Below are 19459 nucleotides of genomic sequence, written 5' to 3'. Positions count from 1 at the left end.
AAGTCAATCACAGATATTTGAAAATATTGTCTTGACTTGATATTTGCGTGTCAACACAATACTTAAATAACTACTACTCCCGTGGTCCAATTCCAGTGCGTACTACAACATGTTTGAGCCTTCTAGCTCCCCGTAGATAACACGGAAGTACAATCAAGGACTTTTTTTTTATCGCACGCTTCTCCCTGTGTATTTTCAAACTGCGTGACTAGGTGTTTTTCTCATCTTGTCCTTGTAAAAAGAGCCATATTTGTCACAGATAGGAGGCGAGGTAAGGAACAAACATGTGGCGTACATACTTACGTTCATTTTGAGTATCAGATAGTGCCCGTTTAAGCATAATTTTGGTCTGTGATGTCAGGCTAAGCTAAGCTAGCTTCACTTTACCGTACTTTGGAGGTCAGATGGTTGTTGTGGAAGTATATAGTTTTCTAATAACTCGGGTGAAGAAATAGTGCGTGTTTTGCACAATATTAATGTTTAAACACTTTTAAAGGCTGCAATTGACGAGGTGCTGCAGCTTCAGGACTGATATTGTGCCTGGTGGCTCACTAACATGACTGAGCCATCGTTAGATAGATATTTATTTATTGATCCCTCAGTGGGGAAACTTTGCTGTTACAGCAGCTCAAAGGGACAGATAGAAAAATAAAAGCACACAGTTAAGAATTAGAAAAATTAAATAGCAGAATATAATAGAATTAGAAAAATTAAATAGCAGAATATAATATAATATAATATATACAGTGGTAAAAACCTATGTACACAAAGAAATGTAATTACAGAGACAAACAACAACAGGGTGAAGTGAAGTGGGGTGAGAATTATTGTACAGTTTATGTTATAGTAAAGTGCACAGGTGGTGGTGGTGGTTGGTGCAGCAGACTATAATGCAGCATTGTACAGTCTGACTGTTATTGTTGTCATCTACACCGGTGCCTCTCCTGTTACAGCATGTCAAAATGTCATGTTGTGTGAAATCATTTACTTTATTATAACCATGGGAGAAACGATTGTAGTATCTACAAGGGTCCCCCCACCCCATGATATAGCAGTTGAATTTACAACTATTTAAAAAGTATTTTATTAAACATACAATAACTGGTTATACCAGGAGGCTACAGAAACAAGCTGTGAGCACATGATCACCCCACTAAAGTTAGTTTCAAACTTGTTTGCTCATAGTTGCTTTTTTTTACTCATCTCGTGGACAACATTATCATGTAGGTCCAGTTCTCACTCCCATGTAAGCTCTGTTTGGGTCTCCACCAAGTCTTGAGGGAAATATCTTCTTTTTTTTTTAGCTGCTAAATGCCCCACTATGTTCACAAACGTTGTCTTTTTTGCCTTTTGGTGCCAAGCAGGACACTGTACAGGTCTTTTTTTTTTCAGTTTATTTGCTTAAAACTGTTGACTGCTGTGACCATAAAAGAAATAATGATAATATGACAAGTACACAATACCTGCATTGAACATCTTTTTCTGAAAAGAACAGAACCGCTGTCATTATAGCTATTGATTTTTCACAGTTTTTCCTTTTCAGAAATAACTCGCCACCATGTTCCTCACCCTCACCCTGTTGCGGAAAGGCATCCCTGGGAAGCAGTGGATCGGCAAGTACCGGCGCCCACGTCAAATTACATGGCAGATGAAACGCAATACGGTGAAACATCTGGAGCGAGAGGCTGAGAATGAATACTGGATCAGCCGGCCGTACATGACTCCGGAGCAGGAGTACTGCCACGCTGCGGAGCGCAGAGCCCAAAACTGGCTCAACATCAAGGAAGCAAAATTCAGAAGCTTCCCTGAACACAAGCACATGACAGACCACCTGAGTCATCTCAAAATCACCAAGACATGGTCAAGTTAATGTGAGCTGAGAAAGGACATGCAAAGACTGTCTTTATGATGTAACAAATATAACATGTTTATGTGTGTAAGAAAGTTCTGTGTCTTTGTGTGTATGTGAATGTGAAGCTGGACTTTGTATGTCAGCCGAAAAGCCACTATGAAAAGCTGTCAGACGAGTCCACAATAGACCGTTTTAACTTCATCTGCATCCATAAAATAAATCTGTAAACTGTTTGTGGTTCAGACTGAATCCACACTCAGTGCAGCTCCTTCGGATAAAAGCTGCTTAACATTCAACATTCAATCTGTGGGTCCTTATTTTAGCGCTCATTAACAAAATACATTTTCAAGTTGAGAAAGCCAGACTTCCCATGAGCCTGGAGTGAAATCCACGAGGAAAATGTTACATAAACTGTGTGGGGATGTTGGGGCAAAATGATGTAGCTTTACAAGGGGTTCATTTCACTGTTATATAGCTGAAGGCATTTCACTGTTTCATGTATTAAAGGGCAGTAAACCCAATTGCAGCTGAAATTGAGTTAAAAAAACAGAAACTAATACATTTTTGAGGTTTATGGAAAATATATCTGTGTTAACATCATAGTACCTGTTAGTGGCTGGATTACTGAGAATGGACATCATGCAGGAATTTGACCCTTGCAGACTTGTGTGATAACAGTTATTGTCATAAATATCTTTACAATACCATCTGTTATACAGGCAGGGGATCATTATCTAAGTCTCCTTGACCTGACGTTTCATAACACTTTCAGGATCAACTGATGGAGGTAATTGAAAAGCTAGGAGGCTTCTGCACCATAAAACACGAGGCAAACACTGGCTGAGCAGTGTTTTTTTATTGTCAACACTTCGAAGTGGACAAACAGCAGCACAGCTCAGCTATTTGTCACCTTTTTAATTTGTTAAAACTGGGAAATTCAGTGCTTCTCTGCAGCACACAGACAGCCTGCTGGTTTCCAGACAAACCACAGGTGTGAGAGGCCTTTCATACTGACCTTTGTACCGCCTATTTGTCTAATTTCAATGGAAATGTTGCCACCAGAAGCATTATTTGAAGTCTGTCCTACTATGGGTGCCGCAGGGTCCAAAATAATTGAACAAGATTAATGAGCTGGTGGGGAAAATGCATTCTTTGGAAGGACCCAAATTTATGCCAAGAGTTAAAGAGAAAAAAACCCCACATGGCTCAGTACTGCTGCTCCTTTGGAACACACCATTTCAAGAACCTGACTCAAAGCGATTAATCCATGAAAAGCTAACTAATCAGAACCCTCCTGAGTCGACTGCAGGACGTTTTCCCGACTGTTTTCTCTTCGTTCAGTTACACACTACAAGCTGAATTTAGCCGCTTTAACACAGCTCACTGTTTTAATATGCTAAACGTTACCAGCCTGAATTATTCCACAAGCAGAATAATGAGCCAAAAGAAGAAAACCTGTCCTGCTACATGAATTCATAATGTGCATGTTTAGACTTTCTAAATAAAAAATATTGGTCAATTTGGCTTCTTTGAGGTTCAAAATATTATTTAAATGAAAGAGTGTCATGAAATCTCTTTTTGGTGGAACTCCTAACAATTTATAGACATCTGAAACATGACAGGAGCTCCTACTGCTTTTTTATGAGGGGCCACAAGCCAAAATCAGCTGGAAACCACAAGTTTAATCTTTATTGAGTTTTAGCTTAACATGTTTTTAAATTAACTACAAAACCAAAACCGGAGAAAGAGGTTAGACTTGTGCCAAGGCACACTGCATTGCAAAGATCAAAAAGCCTTTAATTAATGGGCTAAGCGCATTTCATCTTAGTCAGCAGTGTGCCTTGCCATTTTTTGGTTATGACTTATTGATCAAACAGTAAAAACTAACCTTTTTCTCAGTTTTTTTTAAAAATCTTATGATATATCAAAGTCATTTGGTACCTGCATCAGTTTTTTTGGGCATTTGTTCTCTCTAGTAACTATATTTGTTGAATAAATGTGGGCCTAGTGGAATAAACAGTACAATAATACCCTCTAAAATGTAATGGAGAAGTATAAAGTAGCAGAAAATTAATTGATTAAAGTACAGTATTACCAAAGCACAGCACTTGATCAAATGTACTCAGTTCCACCTCTGGAGATGGTCGCCTGCCCACCGTTTTGTCCAGCAGATGGAGCTGCAGGTCCTGTCAGCGGTGCCGGTGGAGCAGCAGAGCCGCGGCCCCTCCTGCGCGCTGCGCCCGGGCGTTGTTGTCGTCTCCAGGCTGATGAGGTGCGTGTGTCTCACTAAAGAGGCGCCAGCGCACCGCACCGGGCTGGGAAAGCAGCTAATGAGCAGACCAGACCAGACAAGCAGCTCCTCTCCAGTAAAATCTACGCAGCGCCTCAGAGCCGGAGCGACCATGAAGACAAGCGGCAGATGGAGGAGTAAAGATTCACCTGCAGACGCCTGAGTGAAGCGGCAGGATGGCGGGGGGTCGGAGGGGACTTGTGGCCCCTCAGAATACTTTTCTGGAGAACATTGTGAGACGGTCCAACGGTAAGGATGATGATTTAATATGCTGCATTGAACCGAGAGATGCAAACATTCAAAACTAAATCCAGCCTGTGTTTGAAACCAGGCGCATTAATTGCCCGATCAAAGCCAATCAACTAATTAACTGAATTAAAAATGAAGGACGCCTAATTGGTGATAAAAACCCTCACCTTCGTTTGCATTAAGAAGTTCGTTTTTTCTTCTTCATCCAGCTGCTCGACAATAAAAGAAAACTACTGCACTGTTTAAATATTTGGTTTTAAAATGTCACGACTAATGCAAATCCCTTTAATTCAATCTGAGTGATATCTTTCGGATGAATTGTGAGCCCCTGCGGTAGACAATAGAGAGCGAAAAAGACAGCAGGTTAAATTTACTACTGATTACATAAGACCACTGGAAGTCTTAATTGGAAAATTATACGGAGCAGACAGGTCTTGTCTGGGTGCAGTCAGGATCGGGATTTCTACAGTCTTAATGCGCAAAGTGTAAATATTCTAACTAATGAGTGATCTCCGGTGTGACAGCAGACTAATGCCTTTGATGTTATTCAGTTCGGCTCCCCTTTAGGCTCCAGATTGGTTTGAAATGAAACTATGAAGCTTTTGTTGCTGGTATCTTAGCCTTCAAAGAGCGTTTAATGCCTGATATTAACCCATAGGGTGTGAAGAAGTGTTGAATATGAGGTGATTTGTGCAACCAAACCTCGAGCTTTGCCCAATTAAGACTTCTGCATACATTTCTTTTTGTGCATTTTTCATTGTGTGGATAATGACAACATTAAGCTCTAAAAATCCCTCTGAACATCCCCTGGTTTCCAGTGTGGGCATTACAGCACAGGCATCAGGCCTACCAATCAAATTAACACCCCAGCAGAGATGATTTTGATGTGTAAAATAAATTCAAATGGTTGAATAATTTTCTTGACTGACATGGTGTTCCCCTAACCTTGTTTAAAAAAAAGTTTGAAAACTCCCAGCACTCATACCGGAGCTCTCAGTTTAAACCAGTAATCTAATACATGGATAACTGCTTTAATTTGTTAAAATAATACTCCATAACTTGTGTTAATGAGAAAAATGTCCAATTAGTGCATGGTTCTATCCAAATGTGGAGACAATTAACCAAATTTGAATGCTGGAAGTTTCCAAACTCTGTTGGAAGTATTGCAGTATTTTTGGACATTGGTGTCAGTAATCATTTGGCCTTTCTATATTATTAGATTCAATAAGAAGTGACAGGACAGACTGGAGACTTATGACACCGGACAGCTAGCTGTGCAACAGAACCAACAGTGTTGTGTTTGAGTCTGTCATGACCCACATTTGGGGACAATATTGGATACACACCAGCTAATCATCGTGAGCTATAATGGCTTCTTTTTTAAATGAGGTTTGGTTAGGTAAGTTAGGGTTGTTTTTTTTCTTCCTTCTATCATTTATGGTCAGTGCCTGCAGATGTATACCAGACAGATGCGTGTTGTGTGTGTATGCACTCCTTGTCAGTCTTCCCCTGTTGCACATATCTACATTAAAATGTGTTATGACAGAAGAGAACAACTTGTTCAGAAAGGGTGAAAGCATCTCTCCAGAACAAGGCTTTCTTTAGGTGAATAGTGTGAGAATCTGGATCCTAAAGGAGTACAATATATTTTTTTAAAAACACATGCATATGTTTTTTCTTATGACCTTGGGTGGTCCATGGATTAGTGAGCAGTAAATCTCTCCAAAGCTAGAGACAAAAGAGCCAAGACTATAATCTGCAGAATGCCACTGAGAAATAGTGGAGTGACTTGTGAGAGACACAGTGGTGGGTGGGCGTTCACAAACAATGAGATATTCCTTTTTTGTAACTTTCAATCATTCATTGTTAAATAACTCTGCGCTACATCTTGATGACAGTGTTCATGATTCGAGTGTTTACGTTGTTGTTTCTATTTTACATTTTCATATTCATATCCAGAAGCCTAGTTCACCACCTACATTTAACTCTAAATATAACATACAGAGGTCTGCTTTTACATAACATATATTCTCTACATTTAAACCACTCGTAGACCTTTTTCCCTGCAGGTATTTTCACTTGTTTCACCAATGTGGACAATTTGAGGGAACAGGAACTATAACACTATCATGAAATGTAGAAACTGTGCAATTTAAAGGCATATTAGACCACTTGAGAGATTCCTAGGACCCCCTCAAATCCTCAAAATCAGCAGAAACATCACTTTTTAAGTTGACATTGGGAACTTGTCAGCAAACCGTTGCTTATTTACACATTGACAACAGTCACAGACTGAACGGAAGTCCAGCATTTACACTCTTTTAGCTCTGTTTTTGGTCTCCACCAACTCCTGAAGGAGATACACTCCCCTCCAAAAGTATTGGAACAGTGAGGCCAGTTTCTTTATTTTTGCTGTAGACTGAAAATATTTGGGTTTGACATCAAAAGATGAATATGAGACAAGAGATCAACATTTCAGCTTTTATTTCCAGGTATTTACATCTGGATCTGATACACAACTTAGAAGATAGCATTATTTGTAACGGAACACCAAATTTTTAGGCGAGCAAAAGTATTGGAACAGATAGACTTAAAATAGATTAACGTGAAAAGACTTAATATTTAGTTGCAAATCCTTTGCTTGCAATAACTGCATCAAGCCTGTGACCCACTGACATCACCAAACTTTTGCATTTTGCTTTTGTGATGCTTTTCCAGGCTTTCACCGCAGCCTCTTTCAGTTGTGGTTTGTTTTGGGGGGTTTCTCCCTTCAGTCTGCTCTTTAGCAGGTAAAATGCATGCTCTATAGGGTTGAAGTCTGGAGATTGACTTGGCCAGTCTAAAACCTCCCACTTCTTGCCCCTGATGAACTCCTTTGTTGTTTTGGCAGTGTGTTTTGAGTCATTATCTTGCTGCACCATGAAGGATCTTCCAATCAATTTGGTTGCATCTTTCTTTAAATTGACAGACAAAATGTCTCTGTAGACTTCTGAGTTCATTTTGCTGCTGCCATCATGTGTTACATCATCAATGAAGATGAATGAGCCCATCCCAGAAGAAGCCATGCAAGCCCAAGCCATGACATGACCTCCACTGTGTTTCACAGATGAGCTTGTATGTTTGGGATCATGAGCAGATCCTCTCTTTCTCCAAACTTTAGCCTTTCCATCACTTTGGTAAAGGTTCATCTTTGTCTCATCAGTCCATAAAACTTTGTCCCAGAATTTTTAGGCTTGTCTCTGGACTTTTTGGCAAATTCTAGCCTGGCCTTCCTATTCTTCTTGCTAATGAGTGGTTTGCATCTTCTGGTGTGGCCTGTTGTGCTGATGTCAACAGTTGTTTTAGGGTCTTTCTTTACAGCTCTCACAATGTTTCTGTCATCAACTGCTGCTGTTTTCCTTGGTCTACCCGTTCGACGTCTGTTACTTAGTACACCAGTGGTTTCTTTCTTCTTCAGGACATTCCAAATGGTTGTACTGGCTATGGCCAATGTTTGTGCAATGACTCTGATTGATTTTCCATCTTCTCTCAGCTTCACAATTGCTTGTTTTTCACCCATGGACAGCTCTCTGGTTTTCTTGTTGGTTACGCCTCTAACTATAAATGCAGTCTGCACAGGCAAAACCCAAATCTGAAACTGAACGTAGACATTCAGCGCTATTTATTGTTTGAATAATCAATGTAACAGGACACAGCAGGGCAACAAAACACACCTGTCAGTCACATGTTCCAATACTTTTGCTCACATGAAAAATGGGTGGGTTCAAACAAAAGGTGTGATCTTCTAAGTTGTGTATCAGATCCAGATGTAAATACCTGGAAATAAAAGCTGAAATGTTGATCTCTTGTCTCATATTCATCTTTTGATGTCAAACCCAAATGTTTTCAGTCTACAGCAAAAATAAAGGAATTGGCCTCACTGTTCCAATACTTTTGGAGGGGAGTGTATCTGGCTCTTTAGCTGCTAAATGCTCTACCATGCTCACCAGCTGGCCACAACTATGTTTGTCTGCTGTTTGGTGCTGAGCAGGTAATGCTTAGAGGGTTTTTAAAGCCCAGATTAAACAGCATTTTGACGGTATCTAACTTCTGTATTGTGATATCTTTCTGAGTGAAGCAGGATAGACAGGTGGGACATAACGTTGGGAGGAATTTGATTTGAACATTGAAAAGCGGACGTGCTGCTGTACACAGACAGGTTTGTAGTACCCGTCAGGTAGAGAATAACAAAGCGCATCATATGCTTGCTGAAGTAGTCCATTGTAAAATGACTTGCCCATAATTTTGAGAATTTCCCTCAAAGTGAATAAAAGTGTGCCTGAAACGGTATTTCAAGGAAGCGGAACAAGGCTTGAGGTGGCTAACACCCAAAGACACATCCACGTACCACTTTGTTGCTAGCTAGCTAATCAATTAATCTTAGCTCTGTCGTTAAAAGTTGAAGATTGGTTGGATTTTGATATAAGAACACAACGAAATGGGTTTTTTTTGGTATTTTTTAAACATATATTGTTAAATAAGTACACAATATGATCTAAAAGAGTTAATCTCGACTTTAAAGTAATTTCTCTGAAAACAGAGATACTTCATCAAATCTAATTACATTTGCTTGTAGGGTGTCACTATGTGACTGTTATTTTGGGTTTACTTTTGTTTTGGTTTTTTTATTTTTGGCTTTGCAGAAACAGGCTTTTGCATCACCTGCTATGACACTTGCGGTTTCGTATGCTAAAGGTTAGTTGTCATGTTGGAGAGAAAATCAATTTTTTCTCAAGAGCTCCAGGAGACTTGCACCTTCTTTCGTAATGAAAATGCTGCATTCTCAATGTCCATGGCGTTGAAAGATGCACTCTGTAGGTGTGCTGAAATAATTGTCCCTTGTCAAAATGCCTGATGAATGCAGCTTGAATTAGCACAAATTTGCAGTGAGAGTGACACCCATATCTGTAATACTTTTCTGTAACACGGCTCCTTTACAACCTTAAACCTACAGTCTTAAACCTATGAACAACGTTAATCTTCAGTCTGAGGTCGTGATAACCAGACAATAGTTTGCATACAAATTTCTCCAAACAAATTGTTTAGCGAGGATTGCCGAGTTCACAGCGGTGTTGTAACCTCCTGTGTCTCTCTATTGCTTGACACGTTCCATCTTTTTTGTCTGACATCAAGAGCTGTTTCTCACTGTAATCTGTTAACCTTCTTTTCTTTTTAAAAATTTCAGTTTGGACACTGTCACATAGACAGACAGGTACTATAAAGTTTAGTTTGGTGTGCTGTTTTTGTTTTCTTTACAGTATCTATCCCTTTGTAATGTACCACTAAATGTTCTATACCAAATGCTGTTAATTTACAAGGCACTTAACCAATTAGATGGTGAGATTTTTAAGATGTTGGTGAAAAGTTGCTCCAACACAGCAGTAATGTAACAGATCCAGGGCTAAAATCAATCGTAGAGCTTTGGACTTTATGCTTCTTTACTCACAAGATTAACATTTGTCTGATCATTGTAAAATAACACGTTGGCATGGAACGTCTCGTGCATCATAGTCTGTCAGTTTTTTCATGCTTTAAGTCGTCATTTTAATGTGTTTCATTTTGACGTGATCAAAGAAATATTTTGTATGTGTGTGTTATGTAGTACAAAAATAGCATTTCTGTATTTGTTTTGTGCCAGTTTTCAATTCCTTTTACCCCTGTGTCGTCACTTTGCTGTAGTGTGTGCATAGCAGCGTGGTTGCTTTGAGATGTGCCATACAGATTTAGTTTTTTTTTTAGGTTTTATCCCCAATTATCATCACTTTTTCTGTCCCATTTAAAACCATCACATCTCCTTCTTTTTGCCTTTTTCCAAAACTGTGTGGATAGATTTGAGATGTTTTAGGTAGTATTTTTAACATTTTGTCAAAAAACCCTAAAAAAAAAACTACCCATAGTTTGTAAAAACTAGCTATTGAACACATCTTGCCAAAACAATTTTTTTTGTACACTGTTTTGATGATTGTCACAAAAGTACGATTATAGGTGTTTTTAAATATCAAACAAATCAAAGGCGCAAATTGATGGCCTGTTTGTATGTTCAAATCATATTCAAAATCAGCTTAATAATAACATGTACTCTTGATCACATATTTGAAACAAACAGTCTTTATGCACAGGCAACATTCAATATTTTTCCTTTGTACTGCAGGGAAAATACACACAGTGCGATCATTTGCATGTTTTGTCAATCAACCTTAGTACAAAAAGCCAGCTGTTTAAATGAAAAACACTGCTGTTCTCCTTTCATTTAATGTATTATGACATGAGGACCATGAGGAGTTTAAGTAAGGAAACAGTAACAGTATGAGAATGTTAATTATAAAATCGCTGAGGTTTAAAAATAGGATGAAAGCAAAGTAGGCCATTAGAAATATACGTGCAACTCAATGATTATTTAGGTTTATTACCATTTTAAACATGAAGAAGTTTTGCTTGGAGGCCTTGCTAGCATTTGAATATGCAAAATATGCCATGTGAGAATTAATGTTCTCCATTTTCCATGACATTTAAAAATCATTGACAGCAGATATTAACATTTGTAGATTGTACTTGCCAGTGAGGAATACTTTATCATAATAATCACTATCTATTAATTGGACCATTTGTTGTTTTCCCAACAACAACCACAGAAACAGCCAACTAATCCTGTTAGATACTCATTCAGTTCTTGTAAAAATGTCTGCTAAGGCGCAACAACTAATGAAAAAGTCAAGGGAGCAGATATTTGGATGTTTCCACATGAGCAAAGATTTTATGTTGCATATAATTGAGTATTGGCACCCATGTGGAGTGTGTAATGGGCTGTAGACCATCATGGGCACTAATAAAATCTTTAAACTGTGTTAGCCCTTAAAGGATTGAGGGTTTTGCAGCCTTGGTGAGCGGATAATCTCCATCATATCGTCACTGATTGATATTTAAGATGACAAACCCAATACTGGCCCATGATATCTGTTGAAGCTGCTGTCTCAATGTTTTCTCTCTTTCCTGTAAATCTGTGTTGAGAAGCATTAGTGTGTGCACATTTCTTATCCACAAGCATTGACACTGCATTGCTCAGCTTCTCTGAACACTAATACTTGCTTTGCAATAAAAATGCTCAAGGTTAGACACATAAAAATGTAATTTTAAAAAACACTTAATTTATCCTAACATTTGCTTTGTAGTTGTGTCCTGTAATTCCCCAAATAACTTGTACTTCTTTTTTCAGTTCCATCAAATCCTTGACTTTGATTTAGTCCAAAAGCAATAGGCCTCAAACTTCATGTTGTTGTTTTTAGGAAATCCTGCAACCCCTCAAGCTATTTGCCCCTTTATTTTCCCGTTTACTTTCAAACAGATACGAACTTTGTCCTGGGAAACGCCCAGATAGTGGACTGGCCCATCGTTTACAGCAATGATGGTTTCTGCAAGTTGTCGGGGTACCACAGAGCAGAGGTGATGCAGAAAAGCAGCACCTGCAGGTAGGCGAGTCAATCCTTGTGTCTGAGTATAAAGGTGTGTGTGATGTGTGTGCAGTCTCCAAATACAACACAGGTAAGATGTTTGTTTTGTAAATAAATTCACACATTTGTTGAAGGTTGCATTAGATAAACTAGATTAGTCAGGGACATTGCAAGAACTTGTTACGGCTACAGCTATCTTATAAATCTGGATCAGCTTCATCTTGGCTGACAAAGCTAAAATAATCATGCTGTTGCTGCACTAATACTAGAGAGAGGATGACTTCCTTCCCACAATGTTTGTTTTAATGTGCCTGCAGTAAAAAGTTGTGTGGAGGTCTCTTTCACATCTTCATCATCTTACAGACATGGGTTGTTGCATTGTTTATAGATTCTATGATAAAAAGGTTTGACATTGTTTCATCTGAAAATATAAACATTGTTTATTCTGTATCCGTGCTACTGTTGAAGCCATTTTCAAGGCTGTGTATCTATTTGTGTTTACTTGTATTTGCACCTCCTACCACCAGGCAGAGCACCGTTATTTTGAGGTAATTGGTAGAGAGACTTATTTGTGGAGGATGATGTGCTGGTGTAAACAATTTTAGACTGCGCTGCGTGTCGTCCCCCGTTTGTGGTTTTGGACTATGCTGTATATACTCACCATGTGCCATCATTTATCAGTGTTTTCAAATGTGATTCTTTTGAATGGTTCTTTATCAATTTGCAATCATGAATTATTAATCTTTATTAATGCATTAGCATTACAGCAAAAACATTTCAACTACTATGTTTGAATCAAATGCTGACAACTGGCTTTGGTCAGGGGCAACGACTGCTGTTAATGTTATCACTGAATCAGTCTGTTGTGGTTATGAAAAAGCACCACGGCCATGCTAGTGGCTCAGCAGTGCCTTTAGCTGAATATTGACACCAGCATGGTCACAATATTAGATCTAATATGCTAATGATTAGAAAGTGTAATGTTTACAGTGTTCATCATCTTAGTGTAGTGTGTTGGCAACATTTGTTCATTAGTACTAACCATAAAGCACAACTGAGGCCGATGGGAATGTCATTAGGTTTTGAAGGTGTTTAGTTATAAACCAAAGTATTGGCAAACTGACAAGGGCTCACCAAATGATTACAGTTGATCCTGAGGGAGAACGTTTGTGTGAAATTTCATGGAAATCCAATAGTTGGTGAGACGTTTGACTCAGAAACACAAATGTTAATCTCATTGTAGGGCTAGAGGAAACATCAAAGTCACCAAGATTCATCCTCTGGGGATCATGAATGTGTGTATTAAATTTCATGGCAATTCAAATGGTTGGACAAGACCAACTGATTGACAATACCATCCGTAGAGCTGTGCTCTAGTATGGCTACAAGGCTGAGGGAAGCTTTTGATTTATAGATCTTAATTTCAAACCTAAAATACAATTATTAGCTCTGGGCATTGACCTAAATGATGAAAGTGTGGATACAAGAGAGGACCCACCACAGGGTCAGTGATGACTCTCGGGGGCCATTCTTTATATGAGACCTAAGTGAGGGCAGCACTCCCAGCCTGTTTTTAACCCTTTCTCCTGCTGTGCTCCCCATTGATAATTTCTCCTATAAATCTAACGATTTCACACTGATACAAATCAAATTAGTTGTGGGTAAGCCATTGGCTGATACCCTAGAAAAAAAAGGTATGAACTACTGCTCCTTATTCCCTTCATCAGAGGACATTAAAATCACTTCATGTTCTGCTTGTTAAGTTGAATGAGAATACCACAAACAATTAAACTTAATGTGATGTTCCCATATTTCAAGACAATTCAGTAGAGACCAGATAACCAAGACAAAAATCTGTAATGTAATCGGGTTGTAACAACTGAAAGTGAATGTCCACATCACTGACTAAGCGGTGAAACTGCGGATGGTGTCCCCAGGGTGCTCTCTCTCCGAAACTGTTAAAACTTATAGGAATAAGATGAATTGTATTCCCGTTCGGGTGAACAGTTTCTGGACTCTATTGTGTCAGCAATAAGCATGTCAGAAACCACTATATTAATAGGATCACATGGAAACAGTTGGTGCTGCCAGATTTGAAAACCGTGGGAGACTTCGTCTGTTGTGGGAGATTTTGTTTGTCACAGCCAGCACAGCGGCTATTACTGATTTAGACCCTTGGGTCCCCAAGCGTTAGCTTCAGAACACTTGCCAATAAAAATATTGAACAGAGTGTGTGACGATTAGATTTAGGTTTATTTTTAGGTTGTTAGATGGAGTGAAATCTTGTATTTGTTAGAGGAAGGGAAACTGACCTAAAATCTTCTGACTGTATTTAAGATCCATCGCTATTTAATTATGTTCAGACAGTGATGGACCCCAGAGTGTGAAACGTACTGACTTTGGTGAGTTTTCCACTTGTACCACCATGAGGGTGACATATTTGATTCAGAGTAAAATGTCTCAACAACTATTGGATGGATGGTCATGAACTTTGATGCAGATATTTATATTCACCAATGGATGAATTGTAAAAAAAAAAAATGTATCTGTTGAACTAATTGTGACAGTGATGCATAGCTGTGACGTTGCTGAATTAAAACATTTACAGAGGGAAATGAAACCATCCATCGCTGACATTGAGCCTGCTGTCCAGGGGCCTCGTGAACATCCAGTAAAGATTTAGAATATGACTGTAGACTCTTTTAAAATAAGTTCATTTTTCTGACGTTGTACATGTCTTGTACGGTTTTAAAAGCTACCAAGCCTCTAGATCGAGTCTATAATTTGATGACCAGTGGGTTAGTTGGTTCTTGGTGAGTACTTTTAAGAAGTATCACTACAGCCCTTTCATTATTCTTCAAATAATCTTCTGTACCTTTCATCATTTGCTCTTTCAACATTTTTCCAGTCAAAAAGCATCTTCATGAGCCTGATTATAAGGCCATTAAACATTCACCGAGTGTCGACGTCTGATATTTTTGAGGATGACTCAGACGTAAAATGTATACTCATTTCCTCCACTGTTGTGAGTGTCAAAGTCTAACATCCGAGCCACTTTCGCTGTTAATGTGTGCAGATCAAAGATGTTATTTCCATCCCAGCTGCCCTCGCTGTGCTCTTTGTCTCTTCAATTATATATGTTTTTATTCTCCATACCGGATCCTGTAAACACAGTGACAAACCTGTGGGAATTTTTTTCACGCGTGACGAGAAATTCATTTGAGGAATCGTTTCCAAGTGTGTGTCTTTGAAGAAAGTCACATTCCTCCCGGCTCAGAGAGAGAAGAGGAGAAAAAGGACAGTCATCAATGATTTTACATCAAGCACTGGTCTGAAAAGTCTCTGCAGCGTCAGAATGTAGTCTCATTAAATTTAGCCTTCCTTTTGTATTTAATAACAAACTCCGAGTTATTTTTAGATCATGCTGGAGCACGCTGCCACTGAGGGTGGCAGTAACAAGCAAAGTGAGATGAATGTCTCTGTAGCGTGGTTGACCCATCTTCAGGTTTAATTTGTTTTTGAGAGGTACTTTACATTTGGCCAATTAGACACAAGGCACCATTTATCATTTTTATGCTTTCAGGATACATTTTCATGAGCCTTAATCTACTTCTGTTCTATATTTAACTCAGCCTAATTCTGCTGTGTACCTCTCAAGAGGTCTGTAAGTAGCAGTCAGTGACTGGTCTGCACAGTCAAGGTGTAACTCTGGATAAGTGGCATATTATTATTATTGTTATTTTTAGAAAATACACGAAACGTGGAGATGACATGATGTTGTACATGAAGTACTGTGACATAAAAAGGTGCTGCCGAAGCAATCGGAGAAGAGAACAAACTACAACAAATGTAACGAGAGAACACTCTGCAACTAACACATTCGGATATTCACACATCCTCAGCACTCTTCAGCTCAGGAGCGAGCATGCTTGTACAACATACCGCTGTCTATTAAATATTCAAATTGTTATTTCCCTTTTCGTGTTTTCCAGCTTCATGTACGGGGAGCTCACGGACAAGGACACGACGGAAAAAGTGCGACTAACGTTCGAGAACTATGAGATGAACTCGTTTGAAATACTGATGTACAAGAAGAACAGTGAGTAGCGACACCACAAGCAAGGGAAGAGAAAAATGTGAAGTTCCGCTCTCTTGTCATGCAAATGTATTCAGAGCCTCCGTAACATACAGTTAGTTCAAAGGCAGCCCAGAACATTTCTACCTCTGTAGAAATGAGCTAATTGGTTGAGAGCCAGGCCAGAGACACTGGTGCTGTGTTTGTTTCTCACTCACAGGTGTAAGCTCCCTCTGCTTGCAGGTGTTAAAGGAAAACATGGAAAGTTTTTGAAAGTTCAGAATATTTAATTATACACCGTGCAATCAAGATTTCTGCTATATGTGCACTCTGCATCCTTTCCCCTAAAAATATCTGCAGATGATGCAGCTAAATATATGTGTTCTTTTTATACTTTCAGGGACGCCAGTGTGGTTTTTTGTGAAGATTGCTCCCATTCGAAACGAACAAGAGAAAGTGGTCCTGTTCCTCTGCACATTCAGTGACATCACGGCCTTTAAACAGCCCATTGAAGACGATTCTTCAAAAGGTTAGAGTCAACTAATTCAGTTTGTTTAGCCTCGTGCCTTCTATCAAAAAGGATGCTTTTGTGAAGCTGCCAGTGAAAGTTAATTGTCGGTGATTTAAACAAGACAAACACATTTACATCTATACTTGAAAAGGCCCTCGCGTGGTAGATGTGTGGTCTAAAACTTCTAATACAGAGATGATAAAATAGGAGAGACAGAGGTAACATCAGTCACGATCTCCACTCAGCCCTGCGCATTGTGCATCTGCTCTAACAAGTACCCACTCAGTCAGATATGCAGCCCATCGTGATGGTTATCAGCGCACAACACAAAACCTAATTCATCGCACTGTATAAATACTGAAGACAGCCAAAATGGAACAAGAAAAATATACAACAAAATATTTGTGTAAATGTGGCTAAATGGGCTATTATGTTCACCAGCTCACTTTGTCTGTCTGCTGTGTGGTGATACGGTACACTATATTTATATTATCATTATTATTATTATTTTTTGCTGACAATGACACTAGCTGGATTTTAGTGGAACCTAATATTCCACCAATTATCAGAATAATAGTTAAGTCAGCATAAAAATGCTTCATGTAACAACATCGACTGGAAGAGCCCGGCATGATCTGGCCTGATTGGAAGTAATTTTCAGGTTTCTGTGAACTTAGTGTAAACCTTTGATGATCTATTGAATAGGAAAATATTAGCACCTAATGCCCACATAGACGCTTATTCCGATCATTTCTCTCTACTTGGTATAAATGTTCTCTTTCTGCGAATGTTTGTCCCACGACGAAGACAAAGATGTCTTCTGTTATATTACTGGCAGATCAGACATGCAAAAGGCTTCTTAGCCAATTTGATACGTTTCCATTCTGCAAAGTACAGCCAATGCTGTGCAAGTGCCTTAAACCTGCATTCTTTCAAATGGCCAGCAGGGGGCGACTACACCGGTTGCAAAAAGACTTCAGGTTGTATAGAAGTCTATGGGAAAATGAGCCTACTTCTCACTTGATTTATTGCCTCAGTAAACATTTTCCTAATGAGTTTATGGTCTCAGTCGCTAATTTCAAGTCTTCCTCCTCAATACAGCATGATGTTCATTTAGTAGATTATGGTCCCATTTAGAGGAAAATAGACCATAAAGCAGGGTAAGCAACCAAGATGGCGACGCCTGTTAACACAAGATGGTTACGCCTGTGAAGCCAAATTCGAGGCTTCAGAACGGCGGTCCACAAACCAACAGGTGACTGTTGAGCTGTTTCATCATTTAGATATAAGAACTTCTTGGTCAGATTGTCGTGGAAGCTCAGATATCGTCAGTTTATCCAAACACAAATGCTCTGCATGCCCAGGAGATGATCTTAGTTCGATAAGCTTGGCTATCAAGTGCTTAGCAAGTGTTCAATACTGGGGAAAAAAGAGCCTGATTCTGTGAGTCTTTTCACCTCAGAAAACATGGTGTTTGCCCAGGAAATATCCAGTACCAGAAAAGATCTTGAATATGTCTTAATGTTACAGACTGACCATGCTGCATGTGCTTGTTATCCTCAGGCTGGGGAAAGTTTGCCCGACTGACTCGAGCTCTAACAAGCAGCAGAGGAGTCTTACAACAGCTGCAGCCTACAGTTCACAAAGGAGAGAATGTCCACAAGCACTCCCGCTTGGCTGAGGTATGGAGGATACATGTGGTTTTATTCCTGTGCTGTATACTAGAGAACAAACTGGACACTTGAGAAATTGTGAGCAGAAGAGTGTTTTAGATCAGGTCAACTTCTAAGACTTACACAGCACTTCTTATGAACAGCTGAGCTATAGTCAACGTCAGGGCAACATAATTTAAGCCCCAAGCGGCTGTATTTTTGGCGTCCTGCTGTGCGTGTTTATTTATCTGTTTGCTTCTGAGTTTTCCTGACTCATTGTTTTTTGGCAGGTTCTGCAGCTGGGCTCAGACATTCTCCCCCAGTACAAGCAGGAGACCCCCAAAACCCCTCCTCACATCATCCTGCACTACTGCCTCTTCAAGACCACGTGGGACTGGGTCATCCTCATCCTCACCTTCTACACGGCCATCATGGTGCCCTACAACGTCTCCTTCAAGACGAAGCAGAACAACGTGACGTGGCTGGTGGTGGACAGCATCGTGGACGTCATCTTCTTGGTGGACATCGTGCTAAACTTCCACACCACGTTCGTTGGGCCCGCCGGCGAGGTCATCTCAGACCCCAAGCTGATTCGAATGAACTACCTGAAGACCTGGTTTGTTATCGACCTGCTGTCCTGCCTGCCGTACGACGTCATCAACGCCTTCGAGAACGTCGATGAGGTGAGCGCTGGCATTGTACATAGAGCTGAAACGATTAGTCGATTCATGGATACGTCGATTTAAATCTATCGGAGGCTATTTTGATCATCTATTCCAAGTGATTTTTGAAGCCTTCATGCCAAACATCTGTTAGTATTTGCTCCTCAATTGAATAGCGTCCTAGAGGTGATCATTTCTAAGGTGATTGACAGGTTATCAGGTTTCCATGCAGGCACTCAATTGCATTCAATAACCACTGTACATAAGATCCTTCTCACTGCCTGTTTTGTATACTGACAGTGAAAAAAATAAGTTGGAATGAGCAGCATAATAATATGCTTGTTTGTGAATGTTTGCTGGAGAGCTGTTGCAGGATCTTGAGGTAACTGACACATTTTAATTGGGGAAAGAGTGTTACATTATTAAAATGAGGCACTCTGGTCCTCTGCTGTGTCACTGACGCCCTAAAACCTTTAACGCGTTACGACAGCTGACAAAAGGACTGAATCATGGGAAAAAATGCTGCGATTAAACAAAGGCATGATATGTTTCCGAATGAACATTTTGAGTCCGTAACCTCGGTAACCAGATGAATGACAGTTTTACCTTCTACTTATATACAGTATGTGGATAAATTAAACTGTATGGTGGCGTTGAAGGTTTAGTGAAAGTCTAAAAGGG

General features: G+C 39.5%; 2 protein-coding genes across 2 annotated transcripts in view; both read left to right on the top strand.

The window, feature by feature from the left end:
* The first annotated feature begins 174 nt into the window (after window positions 1-174).
* Window positions 175-2373, top strand: mrpl57 (mitochondrial ribosomal protein L57). The gene is made up of 2 exons (XM_070841276.1): window positions 175-271; window positions 1544-2373. The coding sequence occupies exon 2, from the start codon at window positions 1559-1561 to the stop codon at window positions 1868-1870; it is 312 nt and encodes a 103-aa protein (XP_070697377.1). The 5' UTR covers window positions 175-271; window positions 1544-1558; the 3' UTR covers window positions 1871-2373.
* Window positions 2374-4318: 1945 nt separating this feature from the next.
* kcnh1a (potassium voltage-gated channel, subfamily H (eag-related), member 1a) overlaps window positions 4319-19459 on the top strand; it is a 36520-nt gene continuing 21379 nt past the window's right edge. Inside the window, exons 1-7 of the mRNA XM_070840789.1 lie at window positions 4319-4391; window positions 9616-9642; window positions 11773-11896; window positions 15871-15977; window positions 16354-16482; window positions 18028-18146; window positions 18407-18799. Of these exons, the coding sequence (XP_070696890.1) occupies window positions 4319-4391; window positions 9616-9642; window positions 11773-11896; window positions 15871-15977; window positions 16354-16482; window positions 18028-18146; window positions 18407-18799 (972 nt within the window). The remainder of the gene's footprint in view (window positions 4392-9615; window positions 9643-11772; window positions 11897-15870; window positions 15978-16353; window positions 16483-18027; window positions 18147-18406; window positions 18800-19459) is intronic.

The sequence above is a fragment of the Pempheris klunzingeri genome, chromosome 12 (genome assembly GCF_042242105.1).
Source record: "Pempheris klunzingeri isolate RE-2024b chromosome 12, fPemKlu1.hap1, whole genome shotgun sequence".
NCBI lineage: Eukaryota > Metazoa > Chordata > Actinopteri > Acropomatiformes > Pempheridae > Pempheris > Pempheris klunzingeri.
This window is presented reverse-complemented; position numbering and strand designations above follow the sequence as displayed.

Excerpts from the sequence above, each read along its gene's own strand:
- mrpl57 (XM_070841276.1), top strand. The coding sequence starts at position 1,559 with ATGTTCCTCACCCTCACCCTGTTGCGGAAAGGCATCCCTGGGAAGCAG.